Below are 21,418 nucleotides of genomic sequence, written 5' to 3'. Positions count from 1 at the left end.
AGCGCGGAGTCCTAGCCGCTGGACCACCAGGGAATTCCCAATAGTTATTTTATCTTAAACTATATGCATGAGGTCATAATTCTTCCCTGTGATAATTATGAACATAGTTCAAATTTTAAAATACAGAAAAACAAAGTTTCAAAGGTATTTTCAATTTAGAAAATAATCTACTTATATAAGATACCTAAGTCTCGTAAGTGATAATCTCTGAAACATAGCCACGGAGCAGTGTCACACCTCATAAGAGTAAACAAACTGCCCTCACTTGGTTTAAAAAAAGGTTTCGCTGTCAATTATACCTCAATAAAAAAATAAAAATTAAATTAAAAATTTTAAAGGTATAGTGAATCCTAAATTATACAGAGGTGAAGAGAAAGTATAGAGAAATAAACGAATGGAGAGAAAGGAAAATGAGGGAAGAGAGAGCAGAAGAAGCAAGAGAGAATAAAAAGAGGGAAGTGGAAAAGTGGGAGGAGGAGAGAGAGGAGATTGGAGGAAGACAGAAAGGAGAGAGGAAAGTGAAGAGGGTTGGAAAGGAGGAGAGTGGAAAGAGGAAGAATGGCAGGAAAGTGGAGAGAAGGAGAAAACGGAAGGGGAAGAGAAAAAAGAGAGAGAGGAGAGAATGTTAAGTAGAGAAAGAAAGATAGAACTTTCTAAGGTTTTCAACAAGGGAGAACACGATCGTATCTGTGCAGCAGTGTGAAGAGTGGATTGAAAAATGGAGATAGAAGGAAGAGGACACAGGGAGGAATCTATTGCAATAACATTGGTGAAAGATGTTCAGGGGCTGAGGGCTTAAATGGGGAAAATAGCACTAGAACTGAGCAGAAGGGGATAAGGAGGGGTAAACAGAAGTAGAGCCACAGGTCTTAGGGACTGACTGAATACCATGGCTGAAGAAGGATGAGGAGCAAAATGACTGGTTTGGGGACTAGGAGAAAGGCAATACTTTTAAGCTGGGTGGGTGGGGAGGAATAGTGTATTTCCACTCCACCGTTTTAATAAACACACTAAATAAATCCAATACTTACCACAATCCTCTGTACAATGACCAACAGTAAGTACGATACTAAATTTTTCTCCTGAATCCAGACTTTCATGAAGCAGTAATGCCAGAAGTTTTGAAACAATGTGGTACTTGGATAGTACTACCCCAAAAGTAGCTAAAAAAGGAAAAAAAGAACAAGTACAAACTTAAAGCGTATAACTATACATATAGTATTTTCCAGATATTACATTATACTATTTTTCAGATCTTATCCTGGGAGAATGACATTATATATCTACATAATATCTAAAATTCACATCTCATATAATATCTAATATATATGTATATATATGTGTGACTATAAACAAATTCATTGTAATAAAATGGTGGCTTATATAGCCCTCATTAATTCCTCTTCCCATACTAAAGACATTATGCTAAAGCAAGTTATTTGAAGAATGCTTTCTTCTAAGTTGTCCTGCATAATGTTGTGAATATGAAGTAATAATACTACCTTCCTAAAAGCTACTTACTCTCACCTTACATACCTCGTCTTATCTAGATTGACAGTAAAGACCTTCCTATGAAATCGATTCCTGCCTGTCATTGAAATACACTATTAACTGGCCACGGTTCTACTGACGTTAATGATGCAGTGAAGCATACCGAAGCGATACTGAGATGTGAAAAATTCAAGAAGTCCACCAACTTAAGCTACACTTCTCACGGTTTTGTTCTTCGTGTGTATGTGTGGTGTTTTGTTTTTTTTAACAGAGTTCAGAGTCTAACTACGGACAGCAAGAAAAAGGTTGTGAATTCCTCAGCAGACTACATCTTAATAATTTTTGTATCTCTAGAGCTCACATAGAGCCCAGCACATAGCAGGCCCTAAATAACTGATTTTTTTTTAAATGATCCACTTTTTCAGTTATTTGTGAATGTCGAGAGTTGCTTATTACAGAGATTTACAGACTATCATTCCTCAGTATCTGTACATGTGAGAAGCAGCCATGAGTTCAAGTTTGGTTCTGTTACTCACTGGTTACAGTAGGGTAAGTCTATCTCACACTTATCAGATAGAGGCATACCTTAATTCTTTACCTCACTTTTTAAAATCTATAAATTGGGCTTTCCATTCCCTATGTCTCCAAAATGTCCCTTGATTTCTCATCTAAACTTTTTCATTTAATGCAGCTTTTTAAGTGAAACAAAGGTTTAGGACTGATAGACTCTTATCTTGATTCTATCATCAAACCTGAAGTCAGAAGACCTAGATTTGAATTCTTAGGGAAGTCATAACCTCCATGAGAAAACAAGGAGTTGGACTAGGAAATTTCTAAGTTTCTCTCCCACTTATGAGAAACTGGAAGTCCAATCCATGTTAGCATTCAATCTATCATTTCAACATTCACCATGCTGAATTGAAGCAAAATGCAATTGCAGAAAAATTACTAAGCGTTTTCACTCACGATTATCAGCAATACATGCATCCACTGTCTTTGTCACCACCACTGCAAGCTTAGCACTGGAAAGAGTCTTGTGTGAATCAGATTCCAACTGCACAAGAACTTGAGATAATACATCCAGTCCACCCACAGATATAAAGTATTTCTGCACGTATGCTTAAGGAATAAAGTAGCAGAACTATTATACTTCAAACAAGACAAGTATATGGTTTCATTAAACTAATTTGCACTAAATATAACATTAACTTGACTCTTTAAGATATTTACTAAAAATCCCAAAATTAAAAAATGAAAAATCCAATCTTTACCTGTGCATATACATAATCACAAGATTAATTTTATTTACTTACATAAGAAACTCACTTTGACATAGTACAACTACATGTATAGTACAGTACTTCTTTCTTGTATGTTAGATATCTTGTTTCATTTAGCAACAACTGGTATATTTTGCAAGAATGACATTATTAAATTCAAGTCCTTCAAGAGCTATAAAGAATAGATTCATTCATTTAGCTTGGTATTACAATTAGCAAGCTGCCTATTTTCTGAATTCCAACATAACTCATTCCTCAAATCTGAATCAACAAAGGGCAAAGTAATTTAACTGTTTCCAAAAAACCACATATTTCATCCATCTTATTTAAGCCTAATTCTTTTACTTCTTGGAGCATAAAAGTATAACATATTGTTGAGAGTCATAACAACTATTCCAAGCAAAGATTGGATGACAGATACATTTTTTAAAAGCCTTTAGTCTTTTGTTCCCCTGTAGGAAATGATTCTGATGGGAAAGTACCCCACAGGTCTGTGCATTCAACAGCCCCTATCCAAGCAATGGGCATATAACAAATGGATATATGGGCTAGTGATTATAATTCTGTCACAAACCTTCTTCCCAGTCTACCCTAGTACCACAAATTGAGCCAGGATGATTTAAACACAAAAATTACTTTTTGTATTGTTCAATAAAACACAAAAATCTTAATCTAAAAACATCATGTTCAAAAATTTCTACATCTGGGAACAGACTGTTAGGAAATGTTATTTAAGGATAAGCAAACATTTTCAATATTATGGAGACTCCAAAATAGGCTTCTTTACTACAAAGCATTTTCATTAAAAAAATCTTTAAAAAAGGAAGTATCTTAAAATTCTTAGATGAAATTGGGCACTATGTTACCACAAAGATTTTCAGTTATAGCTTACGTAATGAAAATTCAGGCTTATAAGCAGCAGAACATCCTAGTCTACACCTGTACACTGAATATTTCAAATTACTTCTAATCTATTTCATGTCAGTTTGCTCAGAGTAATAAGGTCCTATAAGTAGGACACAGCAGTATTACTCATCTAAGTTGGTACTTAAAGAAAGAGGAAATGTCAAAGCATCATGGAAATAGATTTCAATTTTTGAAATTATAGAGATATGTTCCTTTGCATGTGAAACATGACTATTTGCTTTAAACATCTGAATATAGATACACACCAGCAACGTGTGAGAAGGTTCTAGTTGTTCCACATCCTCATCAATATTTAATATCACTAGCCTTTCTACTTTTAGCCATGCTAGTGGGTGTATAGGGCTATCTCCTTGGGGTTTTCCTGGGTACAAGTTCTTTATCAGATGTACATTTCACAAATATTTTCTCCCAGTCTATGGCTTGCCTTTTCACCTTAACAGGATCTTTTGAAGAGTAAAAGATTTTAATTTCAGTGCAGTCCAATTTATAATCTTTTCTTTAGTGGCTCATGCTTTTTGTGTCCTAAGAAATCTCTGTCTACTCCCAAATTATAAAGATTTGCTCCTATGTTTTTGTCTAGAAGTTTTATAGTTTTAGGTCTTACACTGAGGTGTAGGGATCATTTCAAGTTAATTTGTGTATACTGTGTAAGGTAAAGGTTGAGCTTCATATTTCACAGATAGATAAATACTTTTTCCAGCACCATTTGTTTCTACCTTTTCCAACACAGAGTTACTGTGGCACCTTTATAGAAAACCAACATTTGTAGAAAATCAATCATATATATATGTCTATTTCTAGGTTCTCTACTTTTTCCATTGATCTATGTCTACGCTTACACCAATGTTACACTCTTGATTACTGTATAGTAAGTAGTGAAATCAGGTAATATAAATCCTACAATTTTGTCCTTTTTCAAAATAATTTTGACTATCCTAGCCCCTTTGCATTTCCATGTAAATTTTAGAATCAGCTTGTCAATTTCTGCAGAAAAGCCTGTTGAGATTTTGATGAGGAGTGCCATGAATCTAGAGATGAATTTGAGAAGTGACATTATAACAATATTGAATCTTACAATCCATGAATATGATATCTCTCCCATTAATTTAAGGTTTTCTTTATCTCAGCAATGTTTTATAGTTTTCAGCATATAGACATTGCAGATAGACATTGCAGATGAAATCACTAAATGTATCCCTAAGTATTTTGGTTTTTTTATATTATGGTAAATGACAGTTACTTTAAGTTCCCAAGTGTTGCTAGTATTTCCGTATATGACCTTGTATCCCGCAACCTTGCTAAAATCACTTATTAGTTCTGTAGCTTTTTGTAGATTCTTCGGACAATCATGTCATCTATGAATAAATACTATATTTTCTTCTTCCTTTTCAATCTCTATGCCTTTTATTTCATTTTCTTGCCTTACTGCACTGACTTGGATGTCCAGTCAAATAAAGAGAGTGGCCATCCTTGTCTTTTTTCCAATCTTAGGGGGAAAGCATTAAGTCTTTCACCATTTAAGTATGTTAGCTGTAGTACTTTGTAGAAGCCCTTCATCACATTGAGGAAGTTCCCTTCTATTCCTGGTTTACCAAAATCTTTTGTCATGAATGTATGTTGAATTATGTGAAAAGATTTTCCTGCATCTTTGGAGATCATATAGTTTTTCTTTTCTAGTCTATGTATATGGTGAATTTCCTAATGTTAAACCAATCTTGCATTCCTAAAGTGAATGCCACTTGGTCAGAATATATTATCCTTTCTATATATTGCTGGATTGATTTGTTAATATTTTGTTACGGATGTTTGCATCTATGTTCATAAAGGATATTGGCCTATAGTTTTCCTGTAATGTCTTTTTCAAGTTTTAGTATGGAAATAATGCTGCCCTTAAAAGTTTGTTGGGAAGTGTTTCTTCTACTTGTATTTCCTGGAATAATTTATGTAGAATTTTTTTTCCTTAAATGTTTTGTAGAATGCACCAGTGAAGCCTTTTTTCTTTTTTCTTTTCTTTTCTTTTATTTATTTTTGGCTGCATTTGGTCTTCATTGCTGCGTGCGGGCTTTCTCTAGTTGTGGTGAGTGGGGGCTACTCTTCGTTGCAGTACGCGGGCTTCTCATTGTGGTGGCTTCTCTTGTTGTGGAGCACAAGTTCTAGGCACGTGGGCTTCAGTAGTTGTGGCATGCGGGCTCATAGTTGTGGCTCGCAGGCTCAGAGTTGTGGCTCGTGGGCTCTAGAGCACAGGCTTCAGTAGTTGTGGCACACGGGCTTAGTTGCTCTGAGGCATGTGGGATCTTCCCGGACCAGGCCTCGAACCCATGTCCACTGCATTGGCAGGCGGATTCTTAACCACTGTGCCACCAGGGAAGCCCCGGTGAAGCCTTTATGACCTGGAATTTCCTCTGTGTTAAGGTTTTAAACTACAAATTCAATTTCGCTATCAGATATAGGAATATTCAGGTTCTCTCTTTCTTCTTGAGTGAGCTTTTGTAGTTTGTGTCTTTCAGAGAATTTGTCCAGTTCATTTAAGTTATCAAATTTAATGGTATAAAGTTGTTTCTACTATTCCTTTGTTATCTTGTTAATATCTGTTAAGATATAGTGATGTCATCTCTCATTCCTTATAATTTGGGCCTTCTATTTTGTGGTTAGTCTGGATAAAGGATCCATTTTAGTGATCTTTTCAAAGAACTAGCTTTTGGTTTAATTGATTTCTCTACTCTGTTCTTTATCTATTTCATTGATTGCCAATCTTCTCTTTGTTATTTCCTTTGTTATGCTTACTTTGAGTTTAACTTGCTCTGTTTTCTAGTTTCTTAGGTGGAAACTAATATAATTGATTTGAGACCTTCCTTCTTTCCTGTGCAAGCCTTGCTATAAATTTCCATCTAAACACTGATTTTGCAGCATCCCACTGTTTAATTTTGTGTTTTCATTACCATTAAGTTAAAAACATTTCTAATTTCCTTTATGATTTATTTTGTGATTCATAGGTTTGTATTTTTATTTTGATGTGGGTTTTTTTTAGTACTGTGTTGCTTAATTTCTAGATATTAGGGACTTTTCTAGATGTTTTACTTTTATTAATTTCTAATTTAATTCTATGTGGTCAGAGAACACTCTCTGTGGGTTTTTACAGTTTTGCTGTCTAGGTGTTCTGTTTTGTGAGGATATATGGGAAGATTCAAAACTATGCTCCCACCACCATCTTCCCATATCTTCATAACAATATCTATTTTTAAGATTTTCTATGTATAAGATTTTAACTTATACAATAGTATAAATGCATCCAAAATGACACAACTTACTGGAATTCATTAATTCAATAGGTTTTTGTTATGCTTTAAAATATGTTTTTTCAAGTATAACCTAGAGAATAATGAATACTTACTGTTATTTGCAAGAGTGAGTCCAATAAATGAGCAAATAGGGCGAATTATCTCAGGTTTCATGCAATTTATTAGCCAGTCATTAGCATGTGGAAAAAGTGAAGAGCAAAGCATTTGATTTTCATCTGAAAGGAGAAAAAGGCAATCATATTTTAATATACTTGGAAAATATCAGTTTTTTATTTGTTTTTATCTTTATTTTTATATATAAATATTTGAGATAATTACCATTTTGAGGATTGTTGACACAGACACACAGAGTACTACACACTGAAGACCACAACTGATAACTCTGGAAAACATTTTCATCTGACAAATTCAACTCATATTTTGAAAGAACTGTCCTATTAGGTTAAATAGAAAAGGAAGTAATTAATACAAATGTGTTAAGGTCTTAAGAAATGAATAATTAATAACAAGAAATGTATATTTACTTACTTGAACAACTGTGATAGAACTGAAATACAACCTGTTTCTCTCACAAGCGTCTGTCCAGTCCCTTAAAAAAATAGCCATATATTACATGAATATGACTTCTGTTTGGAAAATAATTTTGTGGAAATGGAGAACAACATTTAAGTAGTATTTTTTTAAGTAGTATTTTTAATAAATAACTTTCAGTCACTTTAAAGTATTATAAAGTACAATACAGAATTACAGTAGGTAAAAATCTGTAATCAAGATTATTACGGAAAATACATTACTTACGCTTAGAGAATGATAGTATTCAAATTTCCTCTAAAAATTGCAAAACACTTATTTTGCATGGTTCTGTGTTACAATACCAAAATATGTTCCAAAATAGAAAAAAAATTAATTCAAAATATAAAAATAGGAAAAATAAAATCTAGAAGCATTTAAAATGCATATAAAATTTCTAACAATTTGAAGATTTAAATAAGCAATGTTAAAAAAATAACCTTAGCCTGGGCAATAGGTATACAGGAACACTCTATACACTACCCTTGCAACTTTTCTGTAAATCTAAGATTGTTCCAAAATAAAAACTAAAACAACAACAAAAACAAAGTAAAACTTTAGCCAAGAGCTACATGAAATTTAACGCCATTGCTGACTGATAAAATGACCTTAAATACAATGATAATTAAATGGCCAATTCAGTGGAAAATCAACCAAACTAATTCATTAAATGCTTCTCTTTTGCTTTTAAAGCTGTTTCTTTTCAATGTTAATTAAATAATGCAAATCACTTTAGTATTTTTTTAAATACTAAATTAATAAATATCAAACAATTAAATGCATGCTATTAATTCTCCTTTCTTTAAAGCCGTAGTTCTCAGAAGTTAGTAAGATTAAAAAAGGTACTGACATAAAGACTAGAAAAAAAGGACTAATAATGACTGTTCTAATTTATTATTTTTTAAAATATTTCTATAACATAAGAGAATGTACTTACTATTATTTGAAACTAGAACCAAAATAACATAGACAGACATTCTTTTCAAATTTGTGTTTGAATCATTGTTGGATAAGAACCAAGTTAAGTCTTCAAACAATTCTGAAGTGCACAAAGTCTGCTGACAGTAAACTGAAATATGAAAATATAATTTTAATTTCTAGGTATTAGCACAGACAAGTTTTAAAATATGCTGAACAAAATATAAAATTGCCATATGGATGATTCTCAACCAGATCTCATTTCACTGACATTTATTAGTCATACAACAAATTCTGACAATCTTATGTGCTTACTCAATTAACAGACCAAAGAAGCAATATTTTAATCAGAAGTACTTGATCTAGGTTCTAAAACATGTACTGCAATCTCATAGAATTTCCAATAAAAGCCTAACTGAACAAAAATTTAAAATAAAACATGACCAAAATATTGAGGATAAGTAACAAAACATAGCCAAAGAAAAATTTAAGAAAATTCAGAAACCTGCTTTAGAAAAGAGGGACAAATGATACTTGTGGTATTTTTAAAGAGAGTTTTCTAGATATAAAAATATCTTTCCCAAAGACAAAAATGATACCTACATGACAGGAGAGGTTTTTTGGTGATAATCATGCAATAAGCAGAATTTTTTAAAAATAATTTGAACACATATATCCAGTGTCTAGAACAGCTTTTAGACACTCTCAAAGGCAAAGGCAATGTCTTATTTATCCCCAATGCCTAGCACACAGCTTGGTTCTCAACAAGTGGTGAAGAAATATTTAACGGTTGAAAATATAAGAATATAAAGTTATTTGACAAACTGATAGTTTAGATTTAACCTCATTTCAGGTATGCTACAGAAAAATGTTTTTGTTGGCCATACAGAAAGCATATTTATCCACATACAAGATGGCTGTAAGTTATCTTCATATTTTGATTCAAGTACCTGGATATATAGATAATGAACAGAATAGGAAAACTAGAAATAGACTCATTAAGTGATAATGGTAGCATCTCAAATCAATGTGAAAAAGATCTACTTTTAATAAGAAGTGTTGGGATAGCTGGATTGCCATATTAAGAAAAAGATAAAACTGGAACCATTCATCACATCATATCCCAGGAAAATTCAAAAAGAATGAAACATGTATAACTAAAAAATAAAATCACACAAGTACCAAAAGGAAACATGGTGCTGAGCCTGCGCGTCTGGAGCCTGTGCCCCGCGACGGGAGGGGCCGCGATAGAGAAAGGCCCGCGCACCGCGATGAAGAGCGGTCCCCGCACCGCGATGAAGAGTGGCCCCCGCTTGCCGCAACTGGAGAAAGCCCTCGCACGAACCGAAGACCCAACACAGCCAAAAAAAAAAAAAAATAAAATAAATAAATAAATAAATAAGAAAATCCTAAAAAAAAAAAAAAAAAAAAAAAGGAAACATGGATGGATTCCCCTATAATCTGGGAGTATGGAAAAATTTCCTATGATTCAAAATCCAAAAGCAAAAAAGAGAAAGAATGATGAATTTTATTTTTATAAAAATAAAAAACATTCGTATGGCAAAAAAAAAAAAAAGATAAGCATAGTAAAAGACAAAGTAAAAAAAATGTTTCCAACTAATGGCAAGAAAAATTGTGAAAGATTTTGAAATGGATGATAACAACTACTGAATGTCCTGTCTAGCACACCCTTCTAGATTATTTGTGTCTTTTACTGTCTTCAGGCTATTTTATAACTCTGTAAATTGCAGAAAACTGATATTAATGCAAGTTATTCTTGTCCACAGAAATGCAAAACATTTCCACCAGTAGAACATAATTGATTTTTGACCTGCAGACACTGACCAGTCATGTGCTTATTCCTAAATTTCAGCTTTCCCAAATGCCTATAGTATTGTTTTTTGCCATTACTTTTGAAACAGTTGTAACATTTTACTCGTTCCCTCATTAGTTAATAAGATAAATAAAATATTTGGTATGCATTAATTTAAATAAAATACCTGGATAAAACTATCCAGACATGTAAAAAAGGAATTGAATTCTAAAATTATTTTTTAGTAGTTTGTTAAAGTATAACACAATGATTAAAGGATAGTGAAATAAAGTTTTCATATTTTACCATTTTGTTCTGCAACAGCTCCTAATGTATATAATGCTGCTTCTTTTACCATACTATGTTCACTTGACTTTGCAAGATTTTTTACAAACATCAAACCACCAATTTCCCGAAAATAAAGACTTGCATTACCTGTAGAGTGCGCAGACAAAACAAAGAAGAATATTTATTATAATTATTATTTTAAGGACAATAAATCACATGAACCTAGTAACATAATATGTAAAGTAACTGAGTAGACGAGAAAGAACTATGCTTATTTCATATATCACAATATTAAACAACTAGAATCACAAATAAAAATTCACTATCATGTCTTACTGTTTTGTTGGCAAATTGAATGAATAGTGACAAGAGCTTCCTTTTGCGAAAAAGCATTGTCCATTTGATACTTCAGACACTCCAATAATAAGTTCAGGTCAGTCTTCATTTCTAAAGAACAAAAATTTCATTATTTTAAACCAAACATTTCCTTTCAAAAACTAACCATTTAAATTTCACCCTCTAAATACATATCTTTGTATTTGCTTTTTAAATATGTATTACTTTTAAAAATCTAATAAGCAATAAAGATATGTAAAAGAAAGATGTTCCTTAGATAATATAACTTGAAATGAACTTCTTATAATTATTTGATTTTCCCTTTGCATGAAATATAGGAAAAGAAAATCCAAATATTATTTTCTTTAATTAAAGCCACATTGGTTTAAATATCTGCTATTTAGAGTGAACTGAATGAAAATAAAAATACACCATATTAGGGGCTTCCCTGGTGGCACAGTGGTTAGGAATCCGCCTGCCAACGCAGGGGACATGGGTTCGATTCCTGGCTCAGGAAGATCCCACATGCCACGAAGCAACAAAGCCCGTGTGCCACAACTCCTGAGCCTGCTCTCCAGAGCCTGTGAGCCACAACCCCTGAAGCCTGGGCGCCTAGAGCCCATGCTCTGCAACAAGAGAAGCCACCGCAATGAGAAGCCCGTGCACCACAACGAAGAGTAGCCCCCACTCACCGCAACTAGAGAAAGCCCATGCACAGCAACAAAGACCCAATGCAGCCAAAAATAAATACAATAAATAAATTTTAAAAATACCTTTAAAATAAAAATAGTGTTTTCTGAAGTGTAGGAAAGATAAGCCACAAATGGAGAAAATACTTGTAAAGCACATATCTGATAAAAACATATCCAGAAAACATATAGACCTTTCAAAACTCAACAACGAGAGCAAACCACCCAACAAAACAACAAGCAAAAGATTTGAACAGACAAAAAAGATATACAGATAGCAAATAAGCACATGAAAAGCTGCTCAACATCATTAATCATTAGGAAAATGCAAATTAAAACCGTAAGGAGACATTATTACATGCCCACTAGAATGACTAAAATTTAAAAGACTGACCACAACATATTTTGACAAGGATACAAAGGAACTATAACTCTCATATACTGCTGGTGGACACATAAAATAGTACAACCACTTTGAAAGTTTAGCAGTTTCATAAATTGTTAAACATACACCTAAAATTTGATGCAGTCATTCTACTCCTAAGTACTTACTCAAAATAAAAGGAGATATATGTACATACAAAGACTTGTACACAAATGTTCATGGTGACATTATATGTAATAACCAAAAATTGTAAACAACTGAAATGTCCATCAGCAGATGAATGGATAAAGAAGTTGTGGTATAACCATACAACGGAATACTATTTAGTGATAAAAAGGAATTAACTATTCATACATACAACCACATGGATAAATCTCAAAATACTTATGCTGAGTGAAATAAACTACACACAAAAAAGAGTATACGATAGTATACTGTACAATTCCATATATTGAAAAAACACAAACTAGTCTACAGTAACGGAAGGCACATCAGTGGTTGCTTGGGGAAAGGAGGTCCAGGAAGGGACAGAAGGGAGGTATTACAAAGGGACACGAGGCTATGTTCACTATAATGATTGTGCTGATGTTTACACAATGCTGGGTATATACATATGTTAAAATTTATCAACATACAAAATTTAAATATTTATTTACAACTAAAAGGAAACAATAGACAATCATTTTCCTATAAAATTCTTTACAATAGCCTTTAAACAATTTCTTCTCTTGGTTTTAAGGATTTAAATAAAATTGTACATAGATTGACATAATGCTTGAATTAATATTTAAAGTTTTCAAAGATATAGGATGAAGGGAGGAAAAAAATATAGAGAAGCACACTAAAAAAAACCAACTAAGATCTATTGTGAATCAATTAGTCTTCCCCTTGACAGAAATTCAACTGGTAATTTGGTTCAATGAAATAATTCATGACTCAATTTGTTAGTAAAATATCATAGTACAAAGGTTATCACTGAGTTGTCTTGGAGTAACAGCAAACTTTTATTGATCATGTTCTACATTAATAGAAACCATAAGAAGGTTAGTGTGACTGTATAGATATCAATAAGCCATTCATCATCAATAACATGCCGAAGAGGATTTTTGATGGGGCATGGTGATTTTCAATTCTAGGCACAGAAACTTTTTATGTACTTTTCTTAATTCCTTCTGTACTTCTTTTTCGTACTTTAATATTTCCTATCATAATCCCTCCCTTCCCAGACAAAGCACCTACTGATATCTACAACTGGGTTTTTATCTTCTCCAGGCTATGCAAGGTAGCTCCTTCAATAATTCCTGAAGACAATAAACAAGCAAACAAAAACTGAAGTGTATACAATACCAAAACCACAAGCAATAAAAGAAAATTCAATAAATTGGACTTAAAACTGAAAATTTCTGAGCTTCAAAAGGTATCATTAAGAATGTAAAAAGACAACTCACAGACTGAAAGAAAATATCTGCAAATCAGATATATCCAATAAGGGGTTCGTGTTCAGAATACATAAGGAACTCCTAAAACTCAACAGTAAAAGACAACCCAATTAAAAAGCATGCAAAGGATTTAAATAGACATTTCTCCAAAGAACATATACAAATGGTCAATAAGTATATGAAAAGATGCTCAATATCATTAGTTCTTAGGGAAGTGCAAACTAAAGCCACAATTAGGTACCACTTCACATCCACTAGGATGGCTATAATCAAAAATAGTCTAACATTCTGACCAAGGATTTGGAGAAATTGGAACCCTTATACATTGCTGTGGGAATGTGAAATGGTACAGCTGCTTTCGTAAACAGTCTAGCAATTCCTCAAAAGGTTAAACATAAATTTACCATAGATTCAGCAATTCCACTCCTGGGTATATACCCAAAAGAAATGAAAACATATGTCTACCCCAAAACTTATACATGGATATTCATAGCAGCGCTATTCATAATGGCCAAACAATGGAGACCCAAATGTCCATCAACTCTTGAATGGATAAATAATATATGATATATCCATTCAATGGAATCATTCCACAAAAAAGAGGAATGAAGATACTGAGACAACATGGATGATCCTTGAAAACATTATGCTAAGTGAAAGAAGCTAGTCAAAAAGGCCCACATATTATATGATTCCATTTATATAAAATGTCCTGAATAGGCAAATTTAGAGACATAAAACAGATTAGTGGTTGTCTAGGGTTAACAGGGGTGTGTGTGTGGGGGGGGATGTGACTGCTAAAGGGTACAGGTTTCTTTGAGGGTGACGAAAATGTTCTAAAATTGATTGTGGTGATGGTTGTACAACACTGTGAATATATGAAAACAAGTGAACTGTATATTTTAAATGAGTAAATTATGTGGTATGTCAATTACATCTTAATAAATTTATAGGTATACATATATATATATATTTTTAATTACTGGTATGCTCTGCAGTTGACCTAATGACTGAAGTAGCCCCAATCACAGTTCTTTTGGGTGATTGATATGGATGCTGGGAAAGAGACAGTCTCTCTCCTTTGCAAGTCTCAAACTGTATGTAAATTTGGCTATTCACTTCCAAGGCCAAATCTGGACCCTCGTCATTAGTCAGAACAGCTCTACCACTGATATTTTCAACTCCATTATTTCATTTTCTGAATATTACTCCTAATTCTTTCAACTGTCTTACTTCCTTATTCTTATATTTACTCCTTGACCCCTATGATCTCTACTTCCTTTACTCGTGTTCTCAGAGACTTGGTTTCACTTCCTTCCCTCTTCATCCCAGATCCCATCGTTCATCACCTCAACCATTATCTTGCTAGGATTTCTTTGACCCCTTGTCCTTCTACCAAACATGTTTTATAATCCTAATTGTGACTCAAAACAGTTTATTTCTCTGCTCTTTCAGCTCAAATTTGGGCACTGCTAAAAGGAAAAAAAAAAATTCAGCAGTTATACCACTGCAAATATTTGGTATGCATTCCAGGTTACACTCCCCAACTCTACTCAGCAACCCCATCCATGGTCAGCTCCATCTCCAATGCCCTTCTGTTGTTTCTCCCATTTTCCTCAATGGCTACTCCAAATCTTCAGCTCTCTTCAAACCTCATCTCTTTCTCTTCCACTTCATGTTTTAATTTCGGGCCCCCCAGAAGTAGACCATGAAACAAAAATTCGAGTGCAAGTACTGTTTTGAAAAGATGAAACAGAAAGGGAAGGTAGACACAAGTAACCTCACCAGGAAACTCTGGGAGCTAGGGTAGAGCCATGTGTCTCAGAGTCATCCCGGTCGAAGTGTGAAGAGTATTTATCCATCAGCTCCCATCAGTTGTTTAGGGCTGATTCCAGAGAATAAGCCATTAATTATTTGGCATCTCTGGCTCTGCCTTGCTCTCTGGGCAAAGCAGGTTATAAATGCTATAATAAACTCTCAGTCAAAAAGACACAGATGTTAGGCTTCACAGAATTCCCAGAACACTTTCCACAACACAGAATTCCTACAAAAATATCTGCAGCCACACCCATTCTTACCTCTTCCTCTACAATATCACACCAGGATCCAGCTCCCATCCTGTTCATGGTTAACACATTCACCTGTGTTTTGGGATCCTGCAGTGACTACAACTACAGCTGGCCCATGAACAACACGGGGATTAAGGGCACCGACCCTCCACTCAGTTGAAAACCCACATATAATTTGTAATCCGCCCTCCATATTTCCACATCCTCCTATTCAACCAACCTCAGATCATGTAGTACTATCAAAAAAAATATCTGAAAATAAGTGGACCCACACAGTTCAAACCCATGTTGTTCAAGATTCAACTGTACTATAGTGTTTTTCTTGCCCAGAATGATTTCCCTCTTCCTTCTTGTGGTTCCTTCGGAGAACACTTCCTCACAACTCTGAGTTTCCCAGTTGTATGAACTGATACGTTTCCTTTTTTTTCTTGAACTAGTTTGAGTTGGATTTCTCTCGCATACAACTCAAAGGGCACTATTACAGGCCTATGACCTTCTTTAAAATATATTCATTTAACAAATCTTTATTGAATGTCTACTATGCATCCACTCTGTATCAGATAGGGATTCTGATTCCAAGGAACTCACAATCTGGTGATAGAGACAGAAGAGGATGTAAGTAATTCCCATAGTGTGATAAATGATCTGAGAGGAGCATCTCCAGCAATTATCCCGTCTTTCCAGTTTCTTCAGTTTCTCCCACTCCATAATCCCCATTCCCTTTTCACATATTCTCTTATCTCTATACCTCTTATAAGACTCCTTAACATTACATCCTCCCTCTAGTTAATGCCATATATCTTCAGACAAGCTTTTAAGAAGAGTAAGCTATTCATACTGTCTCCAGACTATTTCCCACCCAGACCTCAATATACTGCAATCTGGCTGAAATCTATTGAATTTACTATTAATAAAACAAAAGACCTCCTAAATGAAAAATCCAGTGGATACTTCAGTCTTCATCTGTGATATTTAACACTGAGGCTCTTGGGTAATCTTTCTCAAAGCATTCTCCTAAGGCTGATTTCCAAAATACCACATTCCTGACCTTTCTGAAATGTTTTTCTCGGTCTTTTTTTGAGGGTCCTCTTCCTCAGCCAAACCCTGATGTGATGGGGTGCATTAGGGAATATTATTCCCCATCCTTTTCTATTTTAATATTTCCTCTCTGGTTAACCTCCTTTATGCCCATGAATTAAATTTCCATTTTTCTGAGGACAGCTCTGAAATTTGATGGTGGTCCTCTCAGGTTTCCACTGTTCTTATATATACCTCCATTAAATCAGCTATCATATGGTATTCTAATTATCAACATGCCATCTCCCATTAGAATGTCAGTTTACTGAAGTCAGTGTGACAGGCACAGAGTAGATGCTTAATAAATATTCATGTAAATTGCTGAACAATTCTTTCATTTCCTGGAGCCTGTCAGATAATCTGCAGTATATCCCGCAAATACACTATAAAACAAATTCCAGATATATGATCTATAAACTTCTCACCTTGTATTTTCTTTGTGTCCTCACTTTCCATGCTTGTCTGCATTCTTTTACCTTATATTTCATCTATAAGATAAAGGTATTTTCTCAATTTAAATCAATTTTGAGAATTCCAGAATTATATATGCAAAGGGGTAGGAAAAGAATAGTTTTCTCAAACCAGAAGAGCAAAGATTGAATCTGAAACTTATTAGGTGTGTGGTATTAGGTATGCTTAAGTTCTCTGAGGCTCAGTTTCCTCATCTGTAAAATATAAATTTCCAACTTCATAGAGTTGTTATAAGAATTAAATTTGAAAACATACATAAATGCACCTCGCATTCTTAAGTACTACAGGCATTCAACACATTTTATTAAACAAACACACGAATGATTGGTTGACTGAATCTAGCTGCTCCACTTCTGGTTCTCCTTCCTTATTTTCTTTTCTGTAAATTTTTATCCCATCATTTCAGATTGGGCACTCCTCCATGAATCAGAGGTTTAAAACACAAATAAGCACACACTCTTTAGATGTGCATTTCTCTTCACAAGCTTAGCTTAATACTAAAATTTTTTCTAATAACTCATGGTTATTTTCAAGCTTAAACCTCTGTTTATATTCATTAGACGAATTTAAAAAATAACTGGCAACCCTAATATGGCCTCTCACATTCTTTAAAATGCTAAATTGATTTTTTACAAAAATACATCAGAGTCCAATTAATTTCTTAGAGCAATAAATCAGGACTCACAGAACTCTAAAATTCTTATTTACTCCAGCACTGGGTGGTTAAAGAGAGATAGTTAATTATCCTTTCTATCTTTTATTTTAACTCTCAAACTGAAAATTCCCAAACAAAAAATTTAATGATAAATATGAGAATCTTTTATAAAGTAATATACAAATATTTACTAGTTTTGTCATTTTTTAACCTAAATATTCCATTTAAAAAGGAATGGGTAGGTACATCATAGTATATCCACAGGATAGGATATTGTTACAAGAATATTGACATTTACTTGAAATGTTTGACAGTATGGAAAATGCTTATGTTACAATGTAATCAAAAGAGCAAGACTCAAAATTTTATCTACAGTATGACCCCAATTATGTAGAGGCAAATATAAAATAAAACTAGATGGAAAATATCAACAATATTAACACTAGTTGTCTTTAGCTGGTGGTGTTTTATTTCACTGTTTTTCATTTTTCACAAGTTTTATAATAGAAGCTTCTAATGTTCAGCAAGCCCAATGATAGGCCAGGCTCTATAAACCCCTATAAACCTTATAAATACTATCTTTTTAGTCTTTACAACAACCCTGCAAGGGAGCTATAAGGATAAAGATAGATGAGGAGAAAGTAAACAATTTGCTCAAGTTCAAACAGCTAGTAAGCGCCAGAGCTAGAATGGGAACCAAGAAAATCTGAGGCAAGGGCTACACTCTTATCCTGTTATACTGTCTCCTACATATAATTTGGAGACATATTATAAACAGACATACTATATATAAATGAAAATTTACAGGAAATTTTACATCCTTTTTTAAAGGTTGCATTATCTTTGAGCAAATGGGTTAGGATTTGGAAAAAGACTAGATTAAAAAACAGCCTGTTAAAAAAAAAAGACGTATCACACATGGAGGTTTTTGCTTTGTGAGGGAGTTTAAGGACTATTTCCTTAGTTTTAATTAGTCAATCTATTCTGCTTTTTAATATAATTTTCATATTTAAAGAGGGATATGTTTTAAATTGAAGCTGACAACACAAACTACCTTCTGTTCCCCTTTGTCTGTCTTTCTTATACTGTTTTCTAATAAATGGTTACTTTGCACAGTAAAATAAGATAAAGTGTGCCAAATATCTAGTAGCATTAATACAAGTCATCTATTTACCTGCTACATGCTTAAAAACATTCACAGCAAAGGACAAGTTATAACTTCCAAGGGAGGGATAACTATAAAATTATATTTAAAAGTATAAAATATAGTATAATCCCAAGAACAAAATCATCTGCCCAATAAAGCATATTATTAAGTATTTTCAGTAACTTAGTGAATAGATGCAAACTGCCATGAACAAGATTTCAAAATTATTTACTGTATTCTCACAGGGGGAAAAAGGGATTTTTTTCCAGGTAACAGGAAGAAACTATCCTACTTACAGGTTGCACTCAATCAATTCCCCAAAATAGTACTGTTAAATTCAAATTTAAGCAAGAAAATGAACTGAACATTCCTCTTTTACGTGGCCTAGAAAATGTTCACAGGAAAAGCCTTTTGAAATCTAAATAGCACTCCCCAAAATATCTGAAAGATAAATGACATCTTTCTGTGCATAAGGCTGGCAGGGCTGAACATCCCACCATATCTGCCACCACTGAGTTGTTGACAGTGGATCCTCAGCTTGGGCTCATACCAAGCGGAAACTTTTCCCTAAAGTAGGAGAGGCAAGGGAGAAACGGCCAAGATGCAAGTAATGTAATGTAAACTTTCTGTTAGAATAGTTTAGATTGAGAAAAAACAGTCAATCAGGTCCAGAAACAGTCTGAGGGTACCAGGAGCCATTTCACTACAACATCAACACTCCCGGTCTCAGGAGACTGGAGCAGCCGTTCCGCATTCATCCTCATCACCTCATCCCAGTTTCCACAGGTAACCGATAGACATCTTTCCCAGGAGAGAAGACTAACTCCACCCTGTTTCGTCAATTTGCGCTCATTAACACCACGGCCTGGCTCACCTAAACAGCTGGAGGAACTCCTTTTGAAGAGCATATGTGGTCCCTCGGGCCCTTCCCTCTTAGACCAGGGTTCTCCAACTCCTGCAGGGACGGGGCCGCTGGTTAGCGACCCGAGGCCGGCTCCACCACAGGCGATTCACCGGCAAGGCAGCGGGTGGGTCTGAAAGTCAGTCCCGTTAACGTGCCCTCCCCTTCAGGTGATGCGGAACACAGAGTCCCACCCCCGATCTGAGAAACAACTGCCCCAGCAGCGCCCACCCCCTTCATACATCAGAATCACCTGGGGAGGTGCCCGAGTATTCTGAAGTACAATCGGCCAGGCTCTAGCCGCCTAAGTGGTACGTGACAATTCTCTTTTTCCCTGTGCGGGCCTCAGCCCGGGGCGACCGCCTCCTCAGGCCCCATCCCGCCTCATCACCCCATCCCCTCATGTGGGTCGGTTAAGAAGGTTAGAGCGGGGCGTTCTGCATCCCAGACCTTCCACAGGAGGCGACGGGCGGGTTCCGAGGCGGGGCTGAGGCAGGACCCGAACGCGCAGGGAATGGAGGCCGTGGCCTTTACCCTTAAGTCGCAGCGCCCTGGGATTCGCCCTTTTTCCCTTGCCGCCCGCCTAGCACGACGCCCGACCTGGTTTCCCGCCGAGAAGACCTGGCGCACTTCGGTGGGGCGGGACTTCCGGCCGCCCCGCCCCCACGCGGAGTTTCTCGCCGGCCGCTACTCACCCACTTTCCAAAGGGCAGCGGATAGCGAGTGTGCGCCTGTTTAAGTAGTGGAAAGTCACAATATGAAGGGGAAATCCTGTAATCTCACTGCTCCCTGTGTAAAGGGCTTTCTTTGCTCGGAGGGGCGTTCGCCCGAACGAGTTAGGAGAACGGGCTCTGGGGTCGCTGAGGCCGGCGTCGTGGCCTCGGGTAGGTGTGCGCAGGCGTGGGGAGGAGGCTGTCTGAGCCCCAAGCGCTGCCATCATTAGTCTTTTCCAAACTTCCCTCCCCTTTGTATCCTGTTCTTGTTTTCTGATAAAACTATACATCTGAAATATTTGTCTTTTTTAAATTGTATTTTTAAAAATTTATTTATTTTTGGCCGTGTGTGGGCTCTTGTCTAGTTGTGGCTACTCTTCGTTGCAGTGAGTGGGCTTCTCACTGTAGTGGCTTCTCTTGTTGCAGAGCGTGGGCTCTAGGTGCACAGGCTTCAGTAGTTGTGGCACACGGGCTCAGTAGTTGAGGCTTGCGGGCTCTAGAGCGCAGGCTCAGTAGTTGTGGCACACGGGCTTAGTTGCTCCGTGGCATGTGGGATCTTCTCGGACCAGGGCTCGAACCCGTGTCCCCTTCATTGGCAGGTGGATTCTTAACCACTGCGCCACCAGGGAAGCCCCTTTTTTTTTTAACATCTTCATTGGAGTATAATTGCTTTACAATGTTGTGTTAGTTGCTGCTGTTTAACAAAGTGAATCAGCTATATATATATATACATATATCCCCATATCCCCTCCCTCTTGGCGTCTTCCTCCCACCCTCCCTATCCCACCCCTTTAGGTGGACACAAAGCACTGAGCTGATCTCCCTGTGCTATGTGGCTGCTTCCCACTAGCTATTTTACATTTGGTAGTGTATATATATGTCAATGCTACTCTCTCACTTCTTCCCAGCTTACCCTTCCCCCTCCCCGTGTCCTCAAATGCATTCTCTAT

The 21,418-nt window shown here is 35.6% G+C and overlaps 1 protein-coding gene across 9 annotated transcripts in view; it reads right to left on the bottom strand.

Annotated features, from left to right (window-relative positions):
• TERB1 (telomere repeat binding bouquet formation protein 1) overlaps window positions 1–20,341 on the bottom strand; it is a 47,865-nt gene extending 27,524 nt beyond the window's left edge. For 7 of the 9 annotated variants that reach the window (XR_009006197.1, XM_028162795.2, XM_028162793.2 and 4 more), the window contains exons 1-10: window positions 19,729–20,341; window positions 17,007–17,069; window positions 10,923–11,033; window positions 10,605–10,733; window positions 8,505–8,636; window positions 7,526–7,586; window positions 7,316–7,431; window positions 7,090–7,212; window positions 2,458–2,610; window positions 1,032–1,163 (exon numbers count right to left, since the gene is read on the bottom strand). Coding sequence is in view for 8 of the 9 variants with exons in the window: in XM_028162795.2 (XP_028018596.2) it covers window positions 1,032–1,163; window positions 2,458–2,610; window positions 7,090–7,212; window positions 7,316–7,431; window positions 7,526–7,586; window positions 8,505–8,636; window positions 10,605–10,733; window positions 10,923–11,033; window positions 17,007–17,049 (1,000 nt within the window). In the remaining variant the exon portion in view is untranslated. The remainder of the gene's footprint in view (window positions 1–1,031; window positions 1,164–2,457; window positions 2,611–7,089; window positions 7,213–7,315; window positions 7,432–7,525; window positions 7,587–8,504; window positions 8,637–10,604; window positions 10,734–10,922; window positions 11,034–17,006; window positions 17,070–19,728) is intronic. The other 2 variants (XM_028162794.2, XM_057535104.1) reach the window with 2 other exon arrangements.
• Window positions 20,342–21,418: the final 1,077 nt, after the last annotated feature.

The sequence above is a fragment of the Balaenoptera acutorostrata genome, chromosome 19 (assembly GCF_949987535.1).
Source record: "Balaenoptera acutorostrata chromosome 19, mBalAcu1.1, whole genome shotgun sequence".
NCBI classification, from domain to species: domain Eukaryota; kingdom Metazoa; phylum Chordata; class Mammalia; order Artiodactyla; family Balaenopteridae; genus Balaenoptera; species Balaenoptera acutorostrata.
This window is presented reverse-complemented; position numbering and strand designations above follow the sequence as displayed.